At 47.1% G+C, this 24,775-nt stretch overlaps 1 protein-coding gene across 31 annotated transcripts in view; it reads left to right on the plus strand.

The window, feature by feature from the left end:
- sm (heterogeneous nuclear ribonucleoprotein L) overlaps nucleotides 1–23,164 on the plus strand; it is a 212,359-nt gene extending 189,195 nt beyond the window's left edge. For 11 of the 31 annotated variants that reach the window (XM_027373182.2, XM_027373186.2, XM_027373187.2 and 8 more), the window contains 8 exons: nucleotides 8,092–8,196; nucleotides 11,025–11,100; nucleotides 12,128–12,386; nucleotides 13,358–13,479; nucleotides 14,945–15,095; nucleotides 15,836–15,953; nucleotides 17,276–17,371; nucleotides 17,721–20,157. In XM_027373182.2, coding sequence (XP_027228983.1) covers nucleotides 8,092–8,196; nucleotides 11,025–11,100; nucleotides 12,128–12,386; nucleotides 13,358–13,479; nucleotides 14,945–15,095; nucleotides 15,836–15,953; nucleotides 17,276–17,371; nucleotides 17,721–17,794 — 1,001 coding nt within the window. In that variant the 3' untranslated portion in view covers nucleotides 17,795–20,157. Of the gene's footprint in view, nucleotides 1–8,091; nucleotides 8,197–11,024; nucleotides 11,101–12,127; nucleotides 12,387–13,357; nucleotides 13,480–14,944; nucleotides 15,096–15,835; nucleotides 15,954–17,275; nucleotides 17,372–17,720 lie in introns of all 31 variants that reach the window. The other 20 variants (XM_027373183.2, XM_070118495.1, XM_070118496.1 and 17 more) reach the window with 3 other exon arrangements.
- Nucleotides 23,165–24,775: the final 1,611 nt, after the last annotated feature.

Consider the following 24,775-nt stretch of genomic DNA (forward strand, 5'->3'; position numbering starts at 1 on the left):
CGCCCGCCCTCCAGCATCTCATCGTTGGCTCAAAGGAGTACAAATATTTCACATTTCTTGAGGGAATGAGAGTTGTCTGGAGGAGGGTAAACAGCGGCTGCCGAGGGAGCGGGAGAGGTGAGCTTTAGGCACGAGGATCCCTTGATAAGTGGACGCGGAAAGGTGTAAACATAACGACGGGTCTTGTGCGGCGGCGGGCTGTCCCGGCGCGAGGGAGATGAATAGCACGAAATATTATGAGAGCGCGAGTGCGTCAGGAGTGTGTGTGTGTGTGTGTCTGTGCGTGTGTGTGCGTGCGTTGAGGAGCGAGGCGCGAGCGGGGATGATGGCGTGGCCTGAATATGGAAGAGCCGCCGCTACAGCCCACCGGGACAGCTTCAAAGCCGAGGTAAATTCCCGGCTTGGTGTTGTGCATACAGATCTCGGCGAGGGCGGGCAGACGGGCGGGCGGGCGGACGACAGGGAGAGAGAGCGAGAGAGCGATAGCGAGCAGAGGGAGAGAGGGAAGGAGAGAGAACGAGAGCAGAGAGCCAGCCACAGTAATGCTGAACTTCGGCTTACTCTTTGGAGGGGGGGAGGGTAGGGATACAGGAGGTCTAGGTCTTGCCGTGGCATTCTCCCTCCACCTGCTGCTGGGTTGTGGTATTATGGGTTATAATGCAAGCTAGGAGTCTATGCTGTTGTCCACGTTTTGTGAGTATATGCGAACGAGGGCCCCGCCATAGTCTGTATGGTTTAGCTTTCCAGTAAGTTAAATGTGTCGTGCGATGACCGTAGATTTGCGCCGGTGCTATGAAGAGCTGGACAAGCAGCTTAGGCAGAGAGAGAGAGAGAGAGAGCGAGAGAGGGGCTGTGGGCGGGCGAGTTTGGGCGTGTGTAAGGCTTCATGGCTATTTTCGTATTATGAAACCGGGGGGTAATGGACCGAAATTATACATGCGCTCACTAAATGCCAGAAAAAAGGTCACCATCCCGGGTTGGAAGTCGGGCAAGTCGGGGGGAGAACGGTTCCAGTGCGTGCAAGCCGAGAGAGGGAGAGAAAGGATTGACTGCGAAGGATCTCGCGCTCCTAGTGCTGGCAGCCCCTCGCCCACGCCCGCGCTCGCCCGCCTCTCTCTCTCTCTCTCCGGAGGCAAGGGCGGGCTCGGATGGCCGGCGCTGATAAGGCTGTAGTTGACTCGTTTCCGCCGTCGTAAAGATGGGCTTGATCGGGACTTGCTGTAGCATGTTCTGGTCTCGCCCTCTTGCCCCCTCGCTCGCTCGCAGGGAAACTCGCGGCTCTTTTTCCCCGGGTGAAGAGGGAGGGAGGGAGGGAGAGGGGAAGAGAAAGGAAGAGAGCGAGAGAAACAGTGAGAGGGCGAAAAAGAGGATGAGAGAATGCGGGAGAGGACGCGATGGTTGCGGCAATGGAGGGGGAAAGCTCTCCCATGGGTACGCTATTGGAAGAAGGGATAATGTGATGAAACTGGTGATAGGCGAGGAAGGGGGCGGAGAGAGAGAGAGCGAGAGGGAATGAGGGAAAGAGAGAGCGAGCGAGAGCGAGAGCGAGAGAGCCCGGGTAGCACAATTAGAGGTGGGCCCGCAGAGAGAGGAGGGAACACTCGTTAAGCAAGGAGGAACAATGCAGTCCCGGGCGAGGGCCACGTGTGTAAACTAAGGGGAGGGAGAGAGACCAGCTATATATATCCCTCTTCCTCCTGCCCCTTTTTTCGATTAATGTGGAATGTTTGCTGAGTCTGAATTATATGGTGGCGGCGAGCCCTCCATAGCACCGAGGAAGGTACAGGAGACAAGCAGACAAGCGTCATGCGCTCGCTCACTCTCTCTTTCACATACTCACTCACTCACATTCACTCACATTCACTCACTCACTCACACACTCACATTCACTCACATACTCACTCTCTCATACACACATACACGTGCCCGGGCGCAGCGAAGACCTCTGGCGGTCGAGAAGCCCCCGGAAGTTGACACAGTTGACGACCAGTTTTCCGCCAGGTGATTGTTACTGCGACGACGGGAGCTCCATAGCCCCCTCCATGGTTCAGGGAGAGAGGCCGGAAGGGCGGCTCTCCCGGCCTCAAGCGAGGGAAATCCCGACCTTACGAGGGAGGCGTGGGATGGCGTTATCTCGGCCCCGGCTCATCCCATCTCAGATATTGCTGGAGCCTAACTCATATTGCCTCTTATAGAAGCCCCGATATTGACGGTGTTATTGTTGGGCGCTCGGGCACGGCCAGGAGCGGGGGGGGGGGGGGGGCTACAGAGGGACCGGTGGGAGAGGTGGGGAGGGGAAGCAAGCAGAAGGGATGGGGGAGGGAAGAGAGGAGGTAGGACTGAAAGGAGGAGGGAGGGAGGGAGGGGAGGGGATGGGATGAAGGGAGCCTGAGCGAGAATGAGAGTTGGGGAGGAGTAGAGGGAGGAGGGCAAGTGATCTTCACGCTTTACTCTCATCCGCTTAAATATTGAGCGTTGGAAGTAACAACTGGGGAGGAGACCGGGGTTTGTTCTGTGGGGGGGGGGGGGTCTGATAGCGGGTGATGCGTCTTGTGTTCACTGCATGATATTGGTGCGGGGAACACAGGGGGGAAAGAGAGGAATAGGAAGAAAGGAAGAAAGATGGAGGGGAGGAAAAAGAGAGGAACAGGAAGAAAGGGGTAGAGCGGGGAAAAGAGAGGAATAGGAAGAAAGGAAGAAAGAGTTGGAGAAAAGATCGGGGCGAGAAAATACGAGTAATGTGAAAGACGAGAAGAAAGGAAGGGGAGGGGGTAAAAGTGGGAAGAATAAAGAGGAGGAGGAGAGAGGGGAGAGGGGAGGGGATGGAGGAGGGTGGAGGTGAAGGGGGCAGAAGAGCAAAGTTTTCAATCTGGGCGAGCGAAGTTAAAAAGAAAGTTGTCGCGGGCGGGCTGGTGGGCGGGTGGACGGGCGGGCGGGTGGGTGGATGGAGGCGAATGGTCCCTCCTGTTTGGTTTCTCGTTAAGGGCTCGATAGAACGATACGTGACGGGCCGACTCGACGCCGATTTGAGCGCTAGACAAATCATGGTGGCGAAGGAGGGTTGGGGGAGGGCAAGGGGGGGGGGGCGAAGGAGGTCTTGCGGCTTGGGGAGGGCAAGGAGGGTTGGGAGAAGGTCTTGGGGCTTGGGGGAAGGAAAGGATGATTGGGAGGAGGTCGTCTTGAGGCTTGGGGAGGAGGAAGTTGGTCGTCTTGGGGCTTGGGGAAGGGGAAGGAGGTGGTGGTCTTGGGGCTAGGGGAAGGATGGGAAGGGAGTTGGATAGGGGTAATGTGATCGGTGTATGGAGTCGGAAGGGTGGAGAGGGCTCGAGGCAGGTGCTAGTGCCATCATGCCCACACTTGCCGTCTATACAGTGCCCATACGTGTCACTGTTGTGGTCGTTGAGTAATTCTCTCTCTCTCTCTCTCTCTCTCTCTCTCTCTCTCTCTCTCTCTCTCTCTCTCTCTCTCTCTCTCTCTCTCTCTCTCTCTCTCTCTCTCTCTCTCTCTCTCTCTCCTCTCTCTCTCTCTCTCTCTCCCTCTCCCTCCCCCTCCCCCTCTTCTTCCCCTTCCTCGACTCCACCGCCACTATTTATCAATCTTTATCGTCCCCCGCCTATTCTCTGGTATTCCTTTCCCTTCGTGGAGTCTCTCTCTCCCTCCCAATCTTCTCGCGTGTTGCCAGTTCGTTTTCCCCTTTTTCTTTATTCATCGGGAACGTTATGGGTTTTGTTGTTCTGCTGTGTCCCTCGTTTATCATTCCCCTCCCCTCTTTCTCTGCGTTGGTCACTTCGAGTTCTGTATTTCCGCCTTTCTCTCCTCTCTCTCCCCTACCCCCGCTCTCCCTCCCTCCCTCCCTCCCTCCTCTATCTCGGATCTCGCCGCCCCTCCCCCTCTTTCCTCATTCCATCCACATTCCCCCCCCCCCCCGTCCACGTCCCTCGTTACTCCAGTTTCAAAGTTGTAATTTACCGCGGGGTCGCCAAACAAGTTTTTTTTTTCCTCTCTCTCCGCTTCAGCTCTTTATGTCAAGGCAAATGTCGCTTTAGTTTCCCTCCTCTTCCTTTCTCTCATCGCCGTTTTATTTTCCTCCTTTCTCGTCCTCGTCCTTGTCCTCCTTGTCCTCCAGCTCCTTCTCCCTTCCTCCTACTCCCTCTTTCCTTTACTCACTCCTCCTCCTCCTCCTCCTCCTCCTCCTCCTCCTCCTCCTCCTCCTCCTCCTCCTCCTGCTTCACCTCATCCCTCTTTCCTCTTCTTCCATCACCATCGCTTTCTTTTCCAGCTTCTTTTCCCAGAGGGAGAGAGGGAAGGAGAAGGGAGAATATCCTACTGGCTTTGTGGTGGAGGGGGGAAGGGAGGGAGAGGAAAGTTGGTTCTAGGTAGGGGATAGTTATTGGGGGAGGGGAGAGGGAGAGGGGAGGAGGAAAACTGATTGTGGCGGAGATGGAAATAGAGAGAGGGAGGGGAAGGGGGGGGGGGAGGGAGATGATTGCTTGATGCATTGATTGGCCAGGAAAATTTCCAGGATTTTTTTTCCCCCTGTCTGGTTTTTGTTTGCTGTCGTGTTTTTTTTTTCTTTCTTTTCTTTTTTTCTTTTCGTTTTCTTGTTGGGATATTGTGTTTATCATCTCGGCGGCGGTTGGTCTGTTATTGGGGTTTTTGTGTGTTTGTGGGGTGGTATTATCCCTGGTAAGGATAAGGGAAGGAGGAGAGGAAGAAACTGCACACACACACACACACACACACACACACACACACACACACACACACACACACACACACACACACACACACACACACACAGCGAGAGATAGAGAGAGAGAGAGAGAGAGAGATTGATGGCGGGAGGCGATGTAGGATATAGGGCGAGGAGTAGTGAGGATATTTTCGTGGAAGCGGGACAAGGATGGATTATCTGCCGGACAGGAGGAGGAGGAGGAGGCGGAGGCTGGCGTGCGGGGAGGGCGGCCGCGGGTCCCTCTCGTGCGCGCGCTCGGCCTGCTGTGGAGGCGCTCTTCCTTCGTTCTCGTATTCTTTTTCTTTCTTATCCCTTCTCTTTTTCTTTCTACTGTTTTTCACTGTCTCCCTCTCTCACCACCTCTCCCTCTCCCCCGCTCCATTCCTCCCTCCCTCTATTTATCTATCTATCTATATTTCTTTCTTTCAAATCCTCCCCCTCTCTCTTCCTTTTTCCATTCCTCTCTCTTTTTTTCTTTCTCCCTCTCTCTTTCCCTCTCCCCCACTCCATTCCCCCTCCCTCTCTCTCTCTTATCTGTATTGTTCTTTCAATTCATCCCTCCCTCTCACTCCCTTTTCCCATTCCTCTCTCTCTCTCTCTCTCTTTCCCTCTTTCCATTCCTCCCTCTCTCCTCGCTGCCCTCAACCATTAAGGAAATGATACGGCGGAATATTAGCGAGATGGACATGTAAATTTAGTAGATGATGAATCCGAGCAGGTGTTCCGAGATCGCTGATTAGATTTATCGGCTTGTTTGTCAAGGGAATGACGATGTTTTTTTTTTTTTTTTAGGAAGGAAAAGGTCGAGATTCGTTCCACTCGTTTCTGCGTGGAATGTTCTCTCTCTCTTCCTCTCCCTCTTCCTCCCTCCATCCATCCATCATTTTCCTCCCGGCTTGCCGTCGTTATTTCCTGCCATCTTTCATTTTTCCTCCCTTCCCATCTTTTCCTCTACCCTTCCATTCCCTCTTTCTTGCCTTCCGTTCACCGTCGAACGAGGACTCTGCTCCCTGTCCGGAGCGAACGAGCGTGCGTGCGAGACCACAAAAATCCCTTAATTAGCGGTAAGAATCGGCGGCGAGCATCATATTGGTCTGCGGGCGGAGTGCGGGTGGACGGCGCTGCTCTGGCGCTGCGCCACCCGACTACGGTCCAGCGAGGCCCGCGCCGTAGGGTCCTCGTCTCCGCGCTCGGCCGAGGGGAGCGTCGACCTTACGTGGGCTTTGGGGATGGCACGTTTCTGCTTCGACACACCCGAGGAGAAGGAAATTACAGTTCCGATGGCGGCGGGAGGAAGTAGCCCGTAAGGGGAATGGGGAAGAGGAGGGAGGAGGGGGACGGGAGAGGAAGTAGGCCGAAGGAGGAATTGGGGAAGAGGGACAGGGGATTGGACAGGAAGGAGGGAAGGTTGTTCTGCGGTCTATGAACTATGGAGTACAGACGGTCTAGGACTATGGACTACTGAAGGGGACGAAGGACCAATGAGTGATGACTACTGAGCCCCGAGAAGACTCAACGCCCGGCCCGGCTTGGGGAGACTACACCCGCCGAGCTGAATTACCGTGGGCGGTGGCGGGACTCTTTCCTGGATGTGAGGGGCATCTCGGGGACTGGGGAGGGGGTGGACGGGGAGGAAGGAGGTCATGTCGAGTCGTGTCAATTAGGTGTGCGCGGGGCGGCTCTGACGGCAATTTCGTGCCTGGGGCGCGCCCGGTGGCACTTTTTTGTTGTGTGCGCGCGCACGTGTAAATGTGTATATGGATGTATATACTTCGTGTATGTGTATATGGATGTATATACTTGTGTATGTGTATAAGGATTTGTGTGTATATATACACATGTACGTATGTAATTATGTATGTACGTATGTATATATACACATCGTATATATACATGAATATTTGTGCGCGCGTCCGCCTGTGGTGGCCGAAAGGTGTTGGATGGCAGGTGTGGTGTCGCAGACGGAATGCAGCCCACGTGTGAGCCAGGTACGCGGGCGTGGGCAGAGCGGCACGGCACAAAGCTCAGATAATGCACCCGCGGCGTCGGCGGCAGTGCCAGCGGTGCGTCACGGTGGCGAGCCGCGAGGAGGAGGAGGAGGAGGAGAAGATGCTTGGCCCACGCCCAGCCCTGACTCAGCTCAGGCACGCCCGCGCTCAGGCCTATGCAGGGCAAGCAGGGAAAAGTTCGAGGCAGGCTTCGTGGCCTGTAGGTCCGGCCGCGGCCTCAGCCCATACTCAGTCTTGTTTCCTCGCGTCACCCAGGGCGTCAGGGTGGGGGAGTGGGGGGAGGGGTCATTCCCATCGCTTGGGGATTTAGATTTAGGCCTGCGCCGTTGTCGGCCCGCGCGCCTGCGTGCCGTGGCAAGACTGGGCAGTAGGGGAAAAGGCTGCTTTTTCTTACTGCTGTTTGCGTTTGTTCTTTTCTTCTCCGTCTCCGATTTATTGTCGCCTCTTTCGCACTCCCTCTCTGTCTTTGGGTTCCCTCGCTTAGCGGAAGGAACTCTGGGGAACAAAACGCCTGGCGTCTTTTTCTTTCCGTCTTATTCATATTCTTATTTCCTCCTTTTCCTCTTCTCTCTCCCTTCTTCCGTTTTCCTTTATCCTTTTCCTTCCTGGGGAGTTCTGCGAGGAGTCGAGACGTTGCTGTAAAGCCAATCCCCGTCGCGCCTTTGGTAATGGCGGAGAAATTAATATTAGATGCAGGCCAGTGTGTTAGGTTGTAAACTGGTGCGAGGGAGAGAGAGGAAGAGGGAGATAGGGAGGGAGGGAGGGAGGGAAAGAACGAATCCAGGGGAGAAAGTTTGTGAGCGCCTCTTGAGCTCTCAATTAGGCAAGTGCGAGACATGGGTTGTTTACCTCGGCCCAGGTTCTCGGGGAGGGAGGGGAGGAAGGAAGGAAGGAAGGGTGCAGAGAAGAGAAGAGGGGAGGGGAAGGAGGAGTAGGGGGGGGAAGGGTGCGAATTCCACACGCAACTAGAGCACAACTTCGTACATTTTAAAGTTCATTTATACTTCTATTTGTTTTTAAGGCGCATGACTCTACAAGCGAACAGTTGGTCGTCCTGTTATTAAGAGTCGCACCAGCAGAGTCGTGTATTTCCAAGTAGAACATTCATTCATTCATTCACTCCCGAGGACGCCGCTAGTTGTTCACCTTATGAACACTAGGATCATTGGAGTTCTTTCGAGAGTGAATGGTGGTGCGAGTGGCATGAGCCGCAGGAACGCATTCTCTGAACTCAATAACGTATCAAATATTCATTCACTATTGAACTGTACGGTGAACTCGGAGCTATAATGCGGAGAAGTTGCGGAGTCCGGTGAACTAATTTTCCCTATTTTTTCTCTTTCGCAGGAATGAAGGAACCCCAGAACAACGGCAGCGGAGGCGGCGGTGGATCCTCTCGCCCTCCCCTCCTGCAGGAGCCTCGCGGTTTCGGCATGAACGCTGCTCCCTTCAGTAAGTTTGCTTTTCTTTTGGGCCCCCTTTCCTTGCCCTCCCCTCCCCTCCCCTTCTGTTCCCCCACCCCTCTCCTCTCTCCCTTTTTATGGCCTGGGTCCTCGTTCTCTTGGGTTCCTCGAGCTGGGAAGGGAAACTTTGGCGCTCCTTGGCAGGGATTGCCGGGGTCTGGGATGGAGGCAGGGCACTGCTGTGGACAGAGAGGGTCACAGGAAAAGGGGGAGGGCAGGGGAGGAGGTGGGGATGTTGGATAGGGGTTCAGGGTACAGTCACGGACGAGACAATCAAGAACGTTTTTTGAATTCTGCGTAGAACAACTAGATATGTAGCTCTCGTTGGTTTGATTAGAAGGAATTTCGAAACTTCACGTGCGTTCAACTTTTGCCGTTGACTGTACAAAGGGGATGGGATGGGATGGGTTTGGAGTGACAGGCGGGAGCAGCGCAGCAGAAATGGGAAAGCAGGAGCAGGAGAAGGAGAAACAGGATTGACATGCGGGGCCCCGAGTGAGGTTGTGGGACAGAGGGCAGCCACCACCCTCGCGGTAATCCAATTGTCTGTGCTGCTCCACACACCCGTTTCAAGTGGAAAATCAATACCTTACTCTGCCACGCTTCAGGTGCTAGAGCCAGGGATGCCGGCCCCGGCGTCACCCTCCTGCTCCTGCTGCTGTTGCTGCTGCTGCTGTTGCTGTCACGCTCGCTGCCTTTCCTCTGTCGTTTTGCTGCCTCCGATCCTCACATCTCTCTTCTCGTCTTCCTTGCCAACTCTCTCTCTCTCTCTCTCTCTCTCACTCACTCTCTCTCTCTCTCTCTCTCACTCTCTCTCTCTCTCTCTCTCTCTCTCTCTCTCTCTCTCTCTCTCTCTCTCTCTCTCTCTCTCTCTCTCTTTCTCTCTCTGTCTCTCTCTCTCTCTCTCTCTCTATTTCTCTTTCTCTCTTTCTTTCTTTCTCTCTTTCTCTCTTTCTCTCTTTCTCTCTTTCTCTCTTTCTCTCTCTCCCTCTCTCCCTCCCTCCCTCCCTCCCTCTCCCCCCTCTCCCTCTTTCTCTTTTTCACTCTTGTCTCGAGGAGAGGGGAGAAAAAGGCTTCTCCACCGCTACTTGGCTTCACTTTTTGTGGCTTTATCTATTCCTGCTTCTCTTAATCTGTCCTTTCTTTGCTTTGCTCATTCTTGCTTTCTCTCTCTCTCTCTCTCTCTCTCTCTCTCTCTCTCTCTCTCTCTCTCTCTCTCTCTCTCTCTCTCTCTCTCTCTCTCTCTCTCTCTCTCTCTCTCTCTCTCTCTCTCCTTTCCTCACCCTCTGCCTTTCCCTTTCCCATTCTGTAACAGTGCATCTGCGTATTTTTATTTGTCTTATTTGTATTCTTATTCCCTTCTCTTCCCCGCCTCCTCGTCTTCCCTTTCCACCCCCTTCGTTCTCCTCCCCTTTCCCCTAACCACCAACCCTTCGTTCTCCTCCCCTTTCCCCTAACCACCAAGTCGCGTACTCTCCCCTGCCTCCCTCCTCCGCTCCTCTTGCCTTATTACCCGCCCTTTTCTTTCTTTCCCACTTTCTCAATAAAATGGGGCCGCCGCTACCGCAGGGGAGGTTGAGGGGCAGTGGGTCTTTTTATAGTGGTTTCATAGCGAGAGGGAGAAGGGAGAGAGGGAGAGGGAGGTAGAGGAGGCGGAGAAGACAATAGCGAGGTGTGAGAGAGAACAACCGCTACATGGTCGAGGTTGGAGGACGACCTCGTGGTTGACCGGCTGTTCGTCTTGTCCTTTTTTTTCTTATTGGGGGAGGATTAGGAGAGTTTATTGCCCTCTGTGTAAAGACTTCTTTATTATAAATGTGTGTTTATGTTTTCCCCTTGGATTTTTTTCTCGTATCTCTTTTCCTTTCCTCACATCCCCGCTGTTATTTCTCTTCTCTTTTGCTTTTCCCTTCCTGCCTTCCCCTCCTTTCTCCCCCCTCCCCCCGTCCCTTATTTACCTTTCCCCTTTTTCCTCCCCTCTGCCCCCGCCTGCATCATCCCGCGTAGCAGAATCAACACAGCCTGGGCGCATTGTGTTGTCTGAATACATCCCATTTAGTCGGCGAAAGTTTGAGGTCTAGCGTGATGTTTACTCAGCTCTCCGTTGACTTGGAAGCTCTGGGGTCCTTTTCTCTCTCCTCTCTCACTCTCACTCTCTCACTCTCACTCTCACTCTCACTCTCACTCTCACTCTCTCTCTCACTCTCTCTCACTCTCTCTCACTCTCTCTCACTCTCTCTCACTCTCTCTCTTTCTTTCTTTCTCTCTCTCTCTCTCTCTCTCTCTCTCTCTCTCTCTCTCTCTCTCTCTCTCTCTCTCTCTCTCTCCCTCCTCTCCCCTATCTCAGCATTTCATCCTTCCTCTTTCTCCCCCTCATCCCCGTTCTTCCCTGATCCGGCGCTCCCCTCCCCTCCCTTCTCACCCCGTCCCCTCATTCTCCCCCTTTCTTCCTTTTAGTTAAATATTCATACATCAACACGAGTACCTGTGTCTCCCTTTCTGTTCGTTGTTTGTTTTAATTTTTCTCCATCCCCCTCCTACCCCCTTTTCTGCTCTCCACCTACCACGACCCAGCCGGTTCCTCTTTCCCCTCTCCCTCCCTCCCTCTCTTTCGCCCATCTTCCCTTCCCCCCCTCTCCCTCACGTATTTTCCCAGCCCTACCTAAATCTTCCGGAACTGTTTCCACCTTTCCCGCTTTCAAAACTACTTACTAGACGCCGAAAAGCCACGTAATTCCTTCCCGCTCCCCCTTCCAATTCCCCATCTCTGGTTGTTTGCTCATTGTTCTTATGTTCCAATTTTTTTTTTTCCTCCAGGAGGCGGCATGAACGGACAAATGGGCGGCCCCCGCAACTCAGCCGGCGCCCTCTTCAACAGCCCCATGCCTGACAGGTGTGTGCCCGAAGAAGAGCTTGTTCCTTTTCTTCGTTGTTGTTTTATAAATGCAAATATTGATGTTTTATATATGAAAATATAGATGTTTTATACATGTAAATATTGATGTTTTTATAGTTGCAGATATTGTTGTTTTAGAAATGCTTTTTTTTTTGTAAGTGCGGTTATTCTTGTGTGGCTATTGTCGTTTTTAAAGTTCAGCATTGTTATGTGTGTGTGTGTGTGTGTGTGTGTGTGTGTGTGTGTGTGCGCGTGTGCGCGTGTGCGCGTGTGCGCGTGCGTGCGTGCGTGCGTGCGTGTATGCGTGTACGTGCGCTTGCGTGCGTGCAATCGTGTGGGTTGTGCACAAGGGAGCTGATGCGAACGTAATGCCTCCGGCGATGGCTTATGGGGGGGCGAGGGGCAGGATCTGCCTAACGAACACTCCTAACTCAATTATTGACTTATCGCCTGGCCTCTTCGCACGTAGACTGCCTTCCAGGAGTCGGAGACCCTGGGACCCTCGCTGGAGGATGGGAAGGGAGTGACATCTGTGGGAAGAGGGAGGAAGGGGAAGGAGAGGGAGATGGAAGGGAAATGATGGGGAAGAGGAGAAATCATAATGGAATGGAATGGTCAGGATAGGTAGGAAGGAGTAAGGAGGGAAGGGGGAAGGACGGGACAAGTAAGAGGGAAGGGGATGCGAGAAGGACTGAATGAATGTGTTGATTGATGGAACAGGGTTGCCAGCGGAGAGCGAGCGAATGATGATGGGGCGAGGAGGATGGCGATGATAATGGCGGCAGTATTAATAGGTTTGAGTTTGTCAAGATAGATTTGTCGCTGCCGAACTAATGACTGTGGTAAGAGTGACAGGGTAAAGCAATTAAATTGATGGATCGATAAGAATTTCGAGCGCCAATTAGAAGCGGAAGAGAAGGGGGGAGGGGGGTCTCGTTTCGGCCACGTGATGAAGCGGGTGTAGAAACCCTGTAGTATTTCGGATTTGGCCTTATTTTTTGAACTAATCGTTTTCTACTCTCAGGTTCGGTATGAACAATGGAATCAGTAACGGCGGACTGCGCGGTGGCGGCCTCGTGGGCGGCGGCGGCGGCCCCGGCCAGGGCGGTCCCTTCATGGGCGGCGCTGGCGGCCCCGGGGGTGCCTCCCTGCAGGCCATGGGACAGCCCCAGCCCGGCATCCCACAACAGGGCGCCGTCCTCATGGTATACGGACTCAACAAGGACAAGATGAACGCCGACAGGATCTTCAACTTGCTATGTCTCTACGGCAATGTTGTCAGGGTAAGTACACAGGAAGCCAGCCCCTGCTCTTCCTTTCTCGCTTGTTTGCTAGCCTGTTCAAGTGCAGAGGGCGTGCGCGGCGGCGCCCATGCCTCCGAAGCAGCCTTGGTTAGGAAAGCCTATCGAATGACCCTTGTGATCACTCAAGAACACCCTCCCTCGCAACTACCTCCGACCCACAAATGTTGTGTAAAAAAAATCACTCCCTTTACATTGACGGCTGAAATACTCTGAAAGACCCTCCCCCCCTTCGAAGAATCCCGCATGTTGCAAGAGCGGGTGCTGCAACGCGTCCCTCGCCTTCCCAGGTGCCCGTTGACGTGGGCGGTTTGCAGGTGGGCGGGCGGTTGTGTGATTGGCATTGTCCCGGGCAACGTTTTGTTGTGTGAAAGTGAACACTGGGGCATTCAGTAATGCGACCACTCCCTCTGTATAGGTCTTTTTGGAGTGGAGGATTTATGTGCATTTTTGTTTCGTTGACAAACATAAAAAGTCACATTTACGTGAGTGTTATTATGGCAATTGTCGGTCGTTGGTACGCTTTCGAATAAGAAAGAGGAAAAATAGTCGTGGGAATGGATTCGCCCTTGAAATTATTTATTATTTGTGTGTGTCCGTTCCTAATTGTTTGATGATATATTTCACGAGGCTGCATTCCTCGACGACACGCACATACGTCGGTGTTTATTGACCACGGGGTTAAAGGGACGAGTCCTTGCCAGTGCGGGCACGTCGAGATTGGGGGTGAGGAGAGGTAGCGGGGGAGGGGATTCACGGTATCGCTTATCCCTTTTGCATTATTCACATTAAGCGGTACAATGATAGGAACAGCAGACGAGGCAGAAAGCGACAATATTTTGGGCTTTGAAAACGCGCGTGAATTAAGGAATTGTTGCCTTTTGCATAAATCATTCTTTATTTTTTCCCTTCCTATCCTTCGATACTCGCTAAACTTCCTTGTCCTTCCACAGATAAAGTTCCTGAAGACGAAGGAGGGATGCGCCATGGTCCAGATGGGCGACGCGCTGGCGGTCGAGCGCGCCGTGGCCAACCTCAACAACACGACATTCTTCAGCTGCAAGATGCAACTTGGGTGAGTCGCCAGAGCAAAGTGGGGGTGGGGTGATGGCCGGGCTGAAGTTGACAGCTCGCTCGTCGGCTTCTCATCTGTCGGGCCAGGGCGATGGATTGAATTCAGCTGTGTCAACGCTGGCCGACTGGGACTCGCTGCTTGGGAGATTCCCTTTTTTTATTTATTATCTTTTACTACATTTGTTTTTGTTTGTTTCTTGATGTATTTATTTTCGAGAGGAATTCCTAATTCACTCTAATGGGGAAGGACATGCAAATGGTCTTGCACTCATTCTCTCACTTGTATACGCACATGCATGCATGCATTCATGCATTCATGTGCTCACTGACACGCACATACATATATGCATTCATGCAGTCACATGCTCACATACACGACATGCACTCAAAGATCCACAAACTACTTTCATTTGCTCATTTTATTCCAACATTTATCTTATTCCAGTCATGTGATTGATTGTCCTGCTTCATGTTTTGTTGGTGGTGTTTTCCCCTACTATTTTTTCATCCTCTCTTCTCACCAATTTTTTGTAGTGCTGTCTCTATATAAATGATTTTTTTTTTTTTTTTTTTGTTAGTCCATTTCTCTGTTCTGCCAGTCAGTCAAAAGAAAAACAAGAATTGTATAAGCAAATTTGAACGAGTGGTATTAATACCGCAATGTGAATTGATATGATTCAAGATTAACATTTTGACATTGTTATTACTCCTACATCAGTATTACTAATCATAGTAGCATAGTTTCTAGTTTTTAATTCTTTAATTTTCCAATTGCATTGTTCTCAAGATAACCTCAATGAATTGTAAATGATTTATATCTTGGGGGGGGGGAAATCCCTTACCGTCTGTCTGTTTATTAGTTGTAGGGAATAGAGTATGTAGTAGAGGTCTTTCACTCAGGGTGTAGCCATGCCGCACTATGCTGGTAGCAGGCTAGCCGATAAAGAAAACAGGTTTATCTCGGTGAAAATTGGGTATTGATTTTGTTCTGGGGGTCGGGAGCATGTGGGGGAACCGTTCACCAACTCTCTCAGTGGGTCACGTTAGGGGTCAGGTTGGCAGTAGAGTTACCACTCTCTTGCTGCAGTTCTTTTTCTCTTTTGGTCTTTCCTGCTTCTCACCATCCACTTCCTTTTTCTTCCTTATATTCAGTTCTATTCTTTGTGGTTTTTGTTAGGGTTTGTGCAAGTTTTTTCATTTTCTGTATTTTTCAAAATAATAATAATTTTTTATGGGACTTTATCCTATTATTTTGTTAAGCATGTCCTACACTACCCTGTATCATTTTCCATTCTTTTAAAATTTATTTTTATGTGGGCGAGGCAGTACTTAATTTTCCTGTTACTGGAAGCTCATAACACGACAGACTAATTTATTTTCTCCCCCTCCCTCTCTCCTCTCTTACCCATCCATCCATCCATCCATCCATGTCAGAAAGTACTCATGTCATGCATTTTGCCTTCCAGATACTCAAAGCAGGCTTTCCTTGCTGATGTCCAGCAGCCATATGACCTGCCCGATGGAACCCCCTCATTCAAGGACTACATGGGCAACAAAAACAACAGGTTCATTAACCCTGAAATGGCATCCAAGAACAGGATACAGCCTCCATCCAAGGTGGGTGTCTCGGGAGTTTGAATCCCGTCTTATCCTTTTATGAAGACCTGTTTTATTTACAATTATCGTTTGGTAAAAGCTGTGTAAGAGATGGTAGTTCAATATGTAAATAAGTTCATTAACTTCATATTACATTTGGTTACCACAGCATATTTCAGCTGATGTGAGAGAATATGAAAGCACTAAGTTGTATTTGTCATATATCTTTGGCGTACTTAGTAATTTTCTTCAGCTAATTAGGATAGATTACAAATATTAAAAGATATTAATTAAAAGTTCATCATACGTGGGTGGAAGCTCGGGTATTTCTCATTCTCACATACCAGGATTGCAATGAGTATTCTTTTGATACTTCAGATCTAAGTGCATGTAGTCATTCCAAGACGGAAGGAAGCAGTGATTATTTGCTTTTTTCTATTTCTTAATCAGTAAGGGAAGCTTTGTTGAAAAACAATTAAGATACTGGCAGTTAGGGAGAATCCAAGTTCACTCACACCAGCTGGTCTGTGGAAAGAATCCTAGCATAAAATAATTTTTGTGGTTATTAGCATGTGGAAAGTGAATATTCAAATGATGCCATTCCATCAGAATTATTTAAATCTCTCCATGTTAGTATTGGCTCAATTGCAAATGAATTCTAATTACAGTAAGATGGAAACGTGCAAAAGTGTAAAACTTTAAATCTAATTTTTCAGTGGGGATAAGTTAATTCAATGGACTTCAACTCTTCCTTTTTTCAGATTCTGCACTTCTTCAACACTCCTCCTGGCCTGGATGAGGACCAGCTTAAACAGGTGTTCATTGATGGGGGAGTCACAGAGCCTAAGAGCATCAAGCTGTTCCCATCAAAGAGTAAGTGTGAGTGAATCATTGGGAAAGACGCAGGATCTTTTGAAACCAACTTTGTTTTTTATTTTGAAAGATACAGTGTGGCCGCCTTTGGTTTTGTATTTTTTTTTCCTTTTATGCAAGAGTAAGCCTTTGTAGCATGGCTCTGTTTAGGTCCAGTCATTGCTTTGGTTGTTACTGGCTGGGGTAAGCTGTGATATGTCTTTTAACACATTGTGCACATTTATTGCAATACCAGTATTAAGCTAAATTTTATGTAGATTTGATACAAAACCAAAGGATGTGTCTGCTGCTGAAATAATTGAAATAATGAATTTGCATATCCTTATTATAATCATTATTTTTTTTTCTTGTTTTTCAAGCAGTTGTCATGCATATATTGCCATCTGTTTTTCTTCTTTTTCTTTTCCTTTTTGGTACAAGCATATCTTGTGCATACAATTTCTTTATCTTCACACTTCTTATAAAACTGGCTCATTCAAAATAGTTCAGTTGTTGACCCAGGGATTTGGGACAAGAAAACTCCTATAATGGAGGTCTACTTGACTGCATATACATGTGCTCTTTTTAACCCCAAGAACTTGATGTGACAGGTTAAGCATTTAATAGTTGCTTACTGTGCTGATTAGAGTTTCTTGTTTCTCAAATCAATTGCTTTTGTTGTGGTGAGTTTACATGGTTGCTGTTTTCCTGTAAACAAAAAAAAATCTAGTGTGCAGACTGCAATTTTGCTGTTGTAATAAGATTTTTAGACTAATTTCATTTTATAAAAGTGATTCCTTGTATTTATCTTGAGTTAATTACTTTAGAATACATATTGTATATGTATATATTTTTTTAGCTTTCTATTATTGAAAGAAGAGTGATGTTATACATAGCTCAAAAGATTCTGAAAACCAGAAGTGCAAAATGATGCCCATAGTCACTTTTTTTATAGATCACACCAACTTAATTTTATCACTGAACAATTTGATTTTGAAGAGTATACCATGAATTTGAAACTGATTGTGGTACTTTTCTCTAAATATGTGTAGTGATCTGTTTAATGAACGAGCCAGATTTGAAGGTGAAGATGACATCTCTCTGCATCTTATTCTCTTCATAAGGTGCCCCTAGACTCACTCCTGAGCTCTTTTCTTGCCTTGTGCTCTCCTGGAACCATTCTTTGGCTTTTGGGTTTGTTCTTTTGTGAACTCAAACTCCTCTCCTTTTGAAAGGAGGATTCCCAGGAAAAAGTGGAGTTCTCAAGGATACTTGTATTTCACTCGATCTTCAAGGTTCCACGAACACAGGAGTCGGTCTAATGTTTTTGTTTTCCCCCCCCCCAACAGCTGAGAGGAGCTCCAGCGGGCTCTTGGAGTTCAACAACATCTCTGAGGCTCTGGAAGGATTGGTGATTGGGAACCATGCACCCATCCCCAACCCTAGTAAGTGTTATTGTATGTGTATATAGAATTAGGGTTATATATTGTTTTATATTTTCTTTGTTATTGCTAGTGTTGCCACACGTGCTATTGTGAATGTCGCAAGGTTTGTCCTGTTATTTTCCATAAGGGATTTCTCTTATGAGTTGATAGTAATAGGAATCTTTCTTTCTCTAAAACCAAGATGTTTAATTGAAGTGGTATGCATCGAAGTAGGTTGATAGACTAAAATGATTTTGTATTTGCCAACTGAAGTAGCTGGATTCTGTTTTTTATTTTTCTTGTAGAATTTGTTTTCAGTAGAGTGAAAAAGCATTTGTTTGAGCTAATTCCTTTTCCTTTGCCCCAACAGACAGCAAGTTCCCCTTCATCATGAAGCTGTGTTTCTCATCCTCAAGACATATCCCCAACAAGATGGCCGAGTGAAGAGCTCGCAGTACGACGGCAGCAGCAGCAGCGGTGGTGACCTGTCGTACCCGGGCCATTTCAGTTGCTTCATTGCTGCTTTAGTGACCTGCAGGGTACACCAGGGTTGTTGGCAGCCAGGCAGGGAAGATTGGGGACACGTTAACATCTTGTTCCATTGATAACATTCTTGAAGAGTGTTTTCTGGAGGACCCGGATGTTCACGGTCTCCATGGGGTTGTTAGCAGCTCAGTGAGATTGTTGGCAACTTTTGGGGAGGAAATATTGGCCAATTTTTTGGGGTTGCTGTATAATTGTGACTGTGGGGAATTAATGAACAGCAGCTGGCTGATGATGATGATGATGATGATGATGAGAGAAAGAGAGAGAGAGAAAGACTGCTGGCTGTGTAGTTTTTTGAGATGGTTGTTAGGGACATTTCGCAGCACTTCTCCCCCCCCTCCCCCCTCCCCCGCCAGCACCCATGGTGAGGAGGGGGGGTCGGTGTTTCTCTTCTTCCCGCTGGACTCCCTCAGGGACTCTTCACTGGCAATGCCCCACTGGAGGCTCACTGCAGATCAAATTCAGGAAGCTTCAGTTTTTTTTATTTTTTTATTTTTATTTTTTAATTTTTAATAATTTGTACTTGGTAAATATTATTATTATTTGTAAAGAAGCTTTGATGTAATAAGTATCATCATCATCCCCCCCCCCCCTGCCCCCATATAAAACAAACAAAAACAAACAAAAAAATGAACAACCCTCAGTCTTTTCTATGGTGACTGTCAAGTGTTTTATGCTTTGTAGTTTGTGTAAATGATAAAGGAAAAGTCTTGTAAAATTTAGTAAGGATTTAGTTAACAGTATAACCCAGATTTTACTAGAAATGATGACAAGTTACTTGTATTCTTGTGTTACCTTGCATATTGTCATAGGAAATATGCTGTTCTTGACCTTATTTTTTAGAGAAATAAAAATGTAAGTGGTAATTTTATGTCTAATGTTTTCCTGAGGAGCCCAGCAGTTGTGGTAGGATAAGTGCAGTATAAACCCTCCTTGAGTTGGAAGCTTGGGCAGTACCCCACTGTCCGTCCTACGCTCTCTCTATATCACTATTATCATTATTCTGTATCACATGAGGAGGAGAAACCGGGTAAACTTTCATTTAATGATTTAAGTAAAAGAAAAAAGAAAAAAAAAGAAATTTAGAGAGGTGTATCTTCCTTCTCTGCTATCGGCCCTTTTATTTTTTCATTTTTTTAGGGCTCGTCATTAATAATTACTGAAGGTTTTCATAAATTTCTAGGTAAAGGAAGGGAAAAAGTAAGTCCTTTCCCCCCCCCAAGTGAATCAATTATGGTAAATTAGAGCCTTTTTCAATTTTCCTTTGGAATTACAGAAGAGGCTTTTCCAAAATTAAGGGGGGGGGAGGGGCTCAAAAGTAATAAAACTGTCCAAGAAAAAGTTTTCCCGGTTGCCTTCCATGCTCATGCAGTGAAATGTACAATACTGTTCAAGAATAGTGTGTTATGTTTCTAAAATTATTCCATGATTAGGCACAATTATTATTATTCTCTTTTTGGAACTGTTTACTCTATATGATACTTATATATCAGTTCACTTGTACTCTTTACAATGGATTCAGATCCTTTTCATTGGTATGTTAAGAATAGGTCACCAGTTCTTATAACACGGATCTTACCTGATATTATGAACGTGTGTGTTGATATCATGATGTAGCGTACTAGAGGTATCTGGTCTTTGTTGCAATAATAGTCATAGAATTGGCCATTGTAAGCCTTTGCACGTGCTGGACAGTGCGGCCCGATGTGGCGTATCCCCTGCCCAGCGTGCCTAGGAGCCCTGCGGCCAAGGATACCTGTGAGGTTCATAATGGCCGATCGTATGACAAATAGTCTTACACTGAAGATGACCCGATGTAAGTTAGTAGGAGGCAATGTTAGTGGCAACAAGGATACATTGTTGGTAAATGTAGCTGTAAATTGGTAAAGCTTGGACGCGAGGGCAGGCTGTGTAAACAAGCAATTATTGATATACTTACAGTCCTGGCTTGTTGCCCTGCCCCACTGTCAAAGCATAAGTGTTTTAGAATAGCATTTTAATGCTTTTTCATTTTCTTTTTTTCTTTTTTTTTTCTTTTTTCCTTTTTTTTTACTTTTCATTTTACATTATTTTAAGTAGGTGGTAAAATGGTGTCGTTATAATTAGTTTTTGAGTGTAGAGCAAGCAAGCTCTTAGCCTATGATTGCAACAGGATATGACAAAAGCTCTGTCAGTCCAGTAATCATTTCTGGTTTGTGCCACACTATTTGTTTTGCCTCTAACAGTAATTCAATAAAGTTTTGAGTGACCAAATTAAAAAACATGCAGACAAGAAGTTCAAGCAAAGATTGAGATGTTCAGCGCAGTTTTTTGCCAACGGGTAAAGATTCATGTTTTGGCTATAGCCAGCTCTGATATAAAGAAAAAACTTTTATTAGTGTAATAACTAGTCAGGAACACTTAAGGTACTTAATCTAGGGCTTTAATGATGGCAAATACTAGTTTTTTTTATTATTTGACATTCTTTCACTTGCAATCAGAAAACAAAACATTACACATGACTTTTCTTGAACTTCCCATCTACAGACATGGCTTTCACTCACACCCGCAGCCAGAGAAACAAGACTACAGTAAACCACAGAGCCAAACACCCAGGATTACAGCATGTTCAAACATAATTGTTATTGTTGGAAGGGGATAATTATTTTTCCCAGGATTTCACTTGTGCCAGGCTTGAGTTTGCGAAAGATACATTTTCAATTTGGTTTTAGTGTAGTACCTCAAGACGATTAGATACGGTACTTTTTTACAGTTTAACATTTCTCTTGTTTTTACAAAAGCTGCATACTCAGTTCGAATATATAGTGACCAGTAAGTAGTCAAACAATATTTTCCAAATTTCTATGACACTTTCTATGACCTATTCTAATGTGTGTACATGTCCTTTCCCCTTGCGCAATTTGTCGTGTCTCATGGCTGATGTCATTCATAGCCGGTGTCAGACTCTGCCGTTGTCAGTCTTGGGTCCACCATCCAGCCATTTATCAGGGCATAATAACGCTATGTAACAGTAAGTTTGCTACATCGTGTAGGGTTTTCTCCTTGCATGATAACCTGCAACGTGTCTGCACCGTCATTCCTTGGTCATATATCCTTGAGTGCAGATACTTCATCGCCTCCCTTATGCTTTCAACCCAATTTTCCTGGTAAACTTTACAGCATTGAGCTTAACTGTGTATATACAGTATATATATATATATTGGCTGGAGAGAGACCAGCGTATTGTCATGACATTCAACCGTATTCTCCTTTGTGATATCTCCTTGAATAACGATGTGTTTACCAGAAAGATTTGGCCTGATATGACCAGCCGACACTGCTACATGGGAGAGGAACATGAGGTCATTGATAGAGCAATTCAGTCCATTAAGAGCAGATCACTAGTTCACATTTATAAGAGCAAATCAAAAAAGAAAGAAAAAGATTTATTATACATAAGATGCAGTATTTTTTTAACTGTTAGTGTTGCCATTCACTGTTGGATCGTAGATGTAGACAGGTGAACGAAGAAGCCTTAACCATAGGCTTCTTAAGCTCAGATTCGATGATTCAGCCAGGTTCTTTAACTTCGGGGTAGGGAAAGACCGACTTCAGTTAATTTCTCCCTTGAAGAGTTTTCCAAAGATAACAAATTTTGACTAAAAAGGACCCCTGTTACAATGGGAAAATACTAACAACCAAGCTTTATGTAGAGCTGTTTGATGTGGATTAGGAACAGTCAACAGTACAAGCACACCACATGAAAATACTAAACAGATAAACAAAAGAAACTTGTGGGCAGTCATACTACATGCAATTCTGGAAAACAGGTTATGGATGACATGTTAGTGTGTACACTCACCTCACATACAGGAATGGAACCTAACGAGCTTTTTATTAATTTTTCTTTTGTTCTTTGGTTTTGCTGGACTATAAGCCTCCTGAGGTATTTGTTAATTAATTCAAGTTCAAAGCCAACTTGGTACAAAGCACGATTGTACTGAGGTAAAGCAAGCCTGCCAAATATGTAGACTTTTTCGAGGGGTGCACCGCTACCCACCCATCACGGCCAGTGCGGCGACCCACGAGACTGCCGGCAGTCACTGGAGGACTTGGGCTGCGGGATGGAAACGCCCGAGTTGCCGCTGCTTGTAATACTTGGTAATTATAGTAATTTGTACATATTTGCATGACTGATGAGGCTTGCTTTGGGGAAATCGAGCCCACTGGCGGTGGTGGTGATGATCATTGGGTGACCTCAGGTGCGGTCGCGGCCACAGAGCAAAGGCAGTAGCGGCAGAGCTTTGGAGTGGGTATAGCAAGCTACGAGGTTAAGAATTGGTTGTCTGGCTCCAGTAGCTGAAAATCTGGCGGTGAAGTAGCGAGTTTGGGCAGTGGTGTGCCCCTCTCTCCTCCGTGCCAAGCGTGGTTGTGTCTGAGGCCGCGTGAGTGAGGCGACGTAACTGCTACGTCACGTTCACCTTGGTGTAGGTGTCCCCGTGTGAGCGGCCAGGGAGGCGGTCCTTCCCCACCCTCGCCCACTGGCTCCTCGGCCGCAGGACTCCGCTCATAAAGCAATACCGACCTGAGCCTCAGGTCTGACGGCGCCCTCCCTGCTGCGCCCACCTGGACGACTAGGCTGTTTAAATGGTTTAATCTCTGATAAGTCGTTGAAATGTCGTTGCAAAATGTGCTTACGTAGAGAATGTTTATTACTCTTCTTGAAATCGTCCCAATAGAGTGAATCACTTGATGCATATCATAGCACTAAGGTTTACTGCGCCCCGTGCCAGTACCACAGGGACGGTGCCGAGCCGACGGCCACCCGGCACATCCTGTCTCGCGAAAGCCGTGCAAACCTCGCTCGAGGGACCGCGACCCCTCAGCGTTCCTCGCACGCCCACCCGTCGGAGGGACCTAGGCGTCGCCGGTTGTCAGTGTAGCTTCGGCTCCGTAGCAGCGGTAGCCTGGCTCGACGGGCGTGCGTGCGAGGAGAGGCGTGAAGGCGTGCGGTCCGGCTGGCGGGACGGGCTGTGCTCGGGTCCGGCCGGCCTCCAGACCCGGCGCTCGCCCGCGTGCGGCGCCGGCGCGAGGCGTGTCCAGTCCCGGCCAGCCCGCGCGTGGCGGCGGCTGCGGCACTGACCCGACATCCCCCCACCATCCCTGTTCCAGGATTGCGGAGTTATTTTAAAAGCATAACATGATATTTTAATTTCCTTTAATCCATATGTTGTTTGTAAGAATTTTAAGGAATAAAATGAATAATACTTTAGTATAAAAGAGAGAAAATTGACTTTGATTTTCATGTGGTGTCCTTCATTCACACAAATTATGAAAAAAAAAGTTTACAAGGAATTTCATATCAAAACAAAAAATCAAGAGGGATGTGATTCCGTAAAATGTTATGCAGAAGGCGTCTGATTTTTTTTGAAATCAGGTTATATTATCCGTAGTAACAAGATGCATCAAAGAAAATGACACGAATCGAATTGAGCCAAAACTTTATTCATGGAGCAAAGGAAATGCCCGAAAAAAAGAACAAGATGGAATTGTAAATGAAAGTTTTTTCATTAGATGGTTAGAAAGTACAGCTGAAACCTACAAGCATACAACTCAGATCAGAGAAATTGCCCAGAATATAAAATGCTGGTTATTACAGGTCTTCGTATGTGTGAGAATGTATTCCGGATATGTATGAGATATTTGTTATCTTTTTAATGTGGTGGTGTGATAGCGAGAAAACTGTTATAGAGTGATTGAAATTTGATAAGGAGTGATGCAAGAAAGTGACTGAGGCACTCACACACAAGTGCATATAAGCATACTCAAACATATTCATGTATACCAACGCATAATCATGTATACCCAAAGGCAGACATAGACAAACAAGCATACAAGTAGATGCACAGCTATACAAATACACAAGTATACAGACACACCTACGTAGGCACTTGCACCAGACACACAGGCACGGACACCCTGTCAGGAATACGCGCACGCTGAGCCACAGGTACAGACACCAACACCGAACCTAGAGAATGAGCAAGCAAATTAACGGAGTACTAATTTTGGCTGTTGAAATGTGACTTAAACAGCAGACTAATGATGTAGAAGCATCCTGACTTCTCATAAAACTTTGCTGGCATAGAATGTAGATTCAGGTCATGGCAAAACTGTGAGAAAGGTAACGCAAAACAGAAAATGGAATGGTAAACGTATAGACGAGAATTGGAAATATATGCGGGATAAAGAGCATATAAAACAATATCGAACTAGTATTACACTCTTTGATTAGAAATATTACTAGAACGGAATAACCGCATGTGAACTGGATTCACTTTACCTAATGAAACTTGGAACAAAAATGACAAAAGAAAACACTACCCATTCACAAATGGAATAATACAGAATAAGAAGACAAAATTACAAGTTTAAGATGCACAAAACTTGTAAAGCAAATGTCAATCTATTATATCATTCAGACCCCCCACAAAAGATGCAAACAAACTTTTTAAAAAACACAAGATTGGATGTATAATGCATTTGTTTTAACCATTAACGTAAGATTTATATTTTTATTGGGTTATGGAACCAAAGGACCATTATGACATCAGTAAGTTTATTCTACAGCAAAAGGGTGCTTGTATTATTTCACACTGCAAGTTAGCTTTCGCGTAGTGGTAGATAATGCTTTTTAGAAATAACGCATTTTAACTTGCCATAAAATGTAATGCTTACAATATGAAATGGCCGAAAAAAAATATTGCATGCATATAGTTGCTCCACACAGGGCCCCTTTGTTACTTAACTACTTTTTCCTATTAGAAACAGTATGAAAGAAAATAAATTCAAATAAAACATGGAAATAATAAATTTGTAATCTGAAAAAAACTACATGCA

Source organism: Penaeus vannamei, chromosome 42 (assembly GCF_042767895.1).
Source record: "Penaeus vannamei isolate JL-2024 chromosome 42, ASM4276789v1, whole genome shotgun sequence".
Lineage (NCBI taxonomy): Eukaryota > Metazoa > Arthropoda > Malacostraca > Decapoda > Penaeidae > Penaeus > Penaeus vannamei.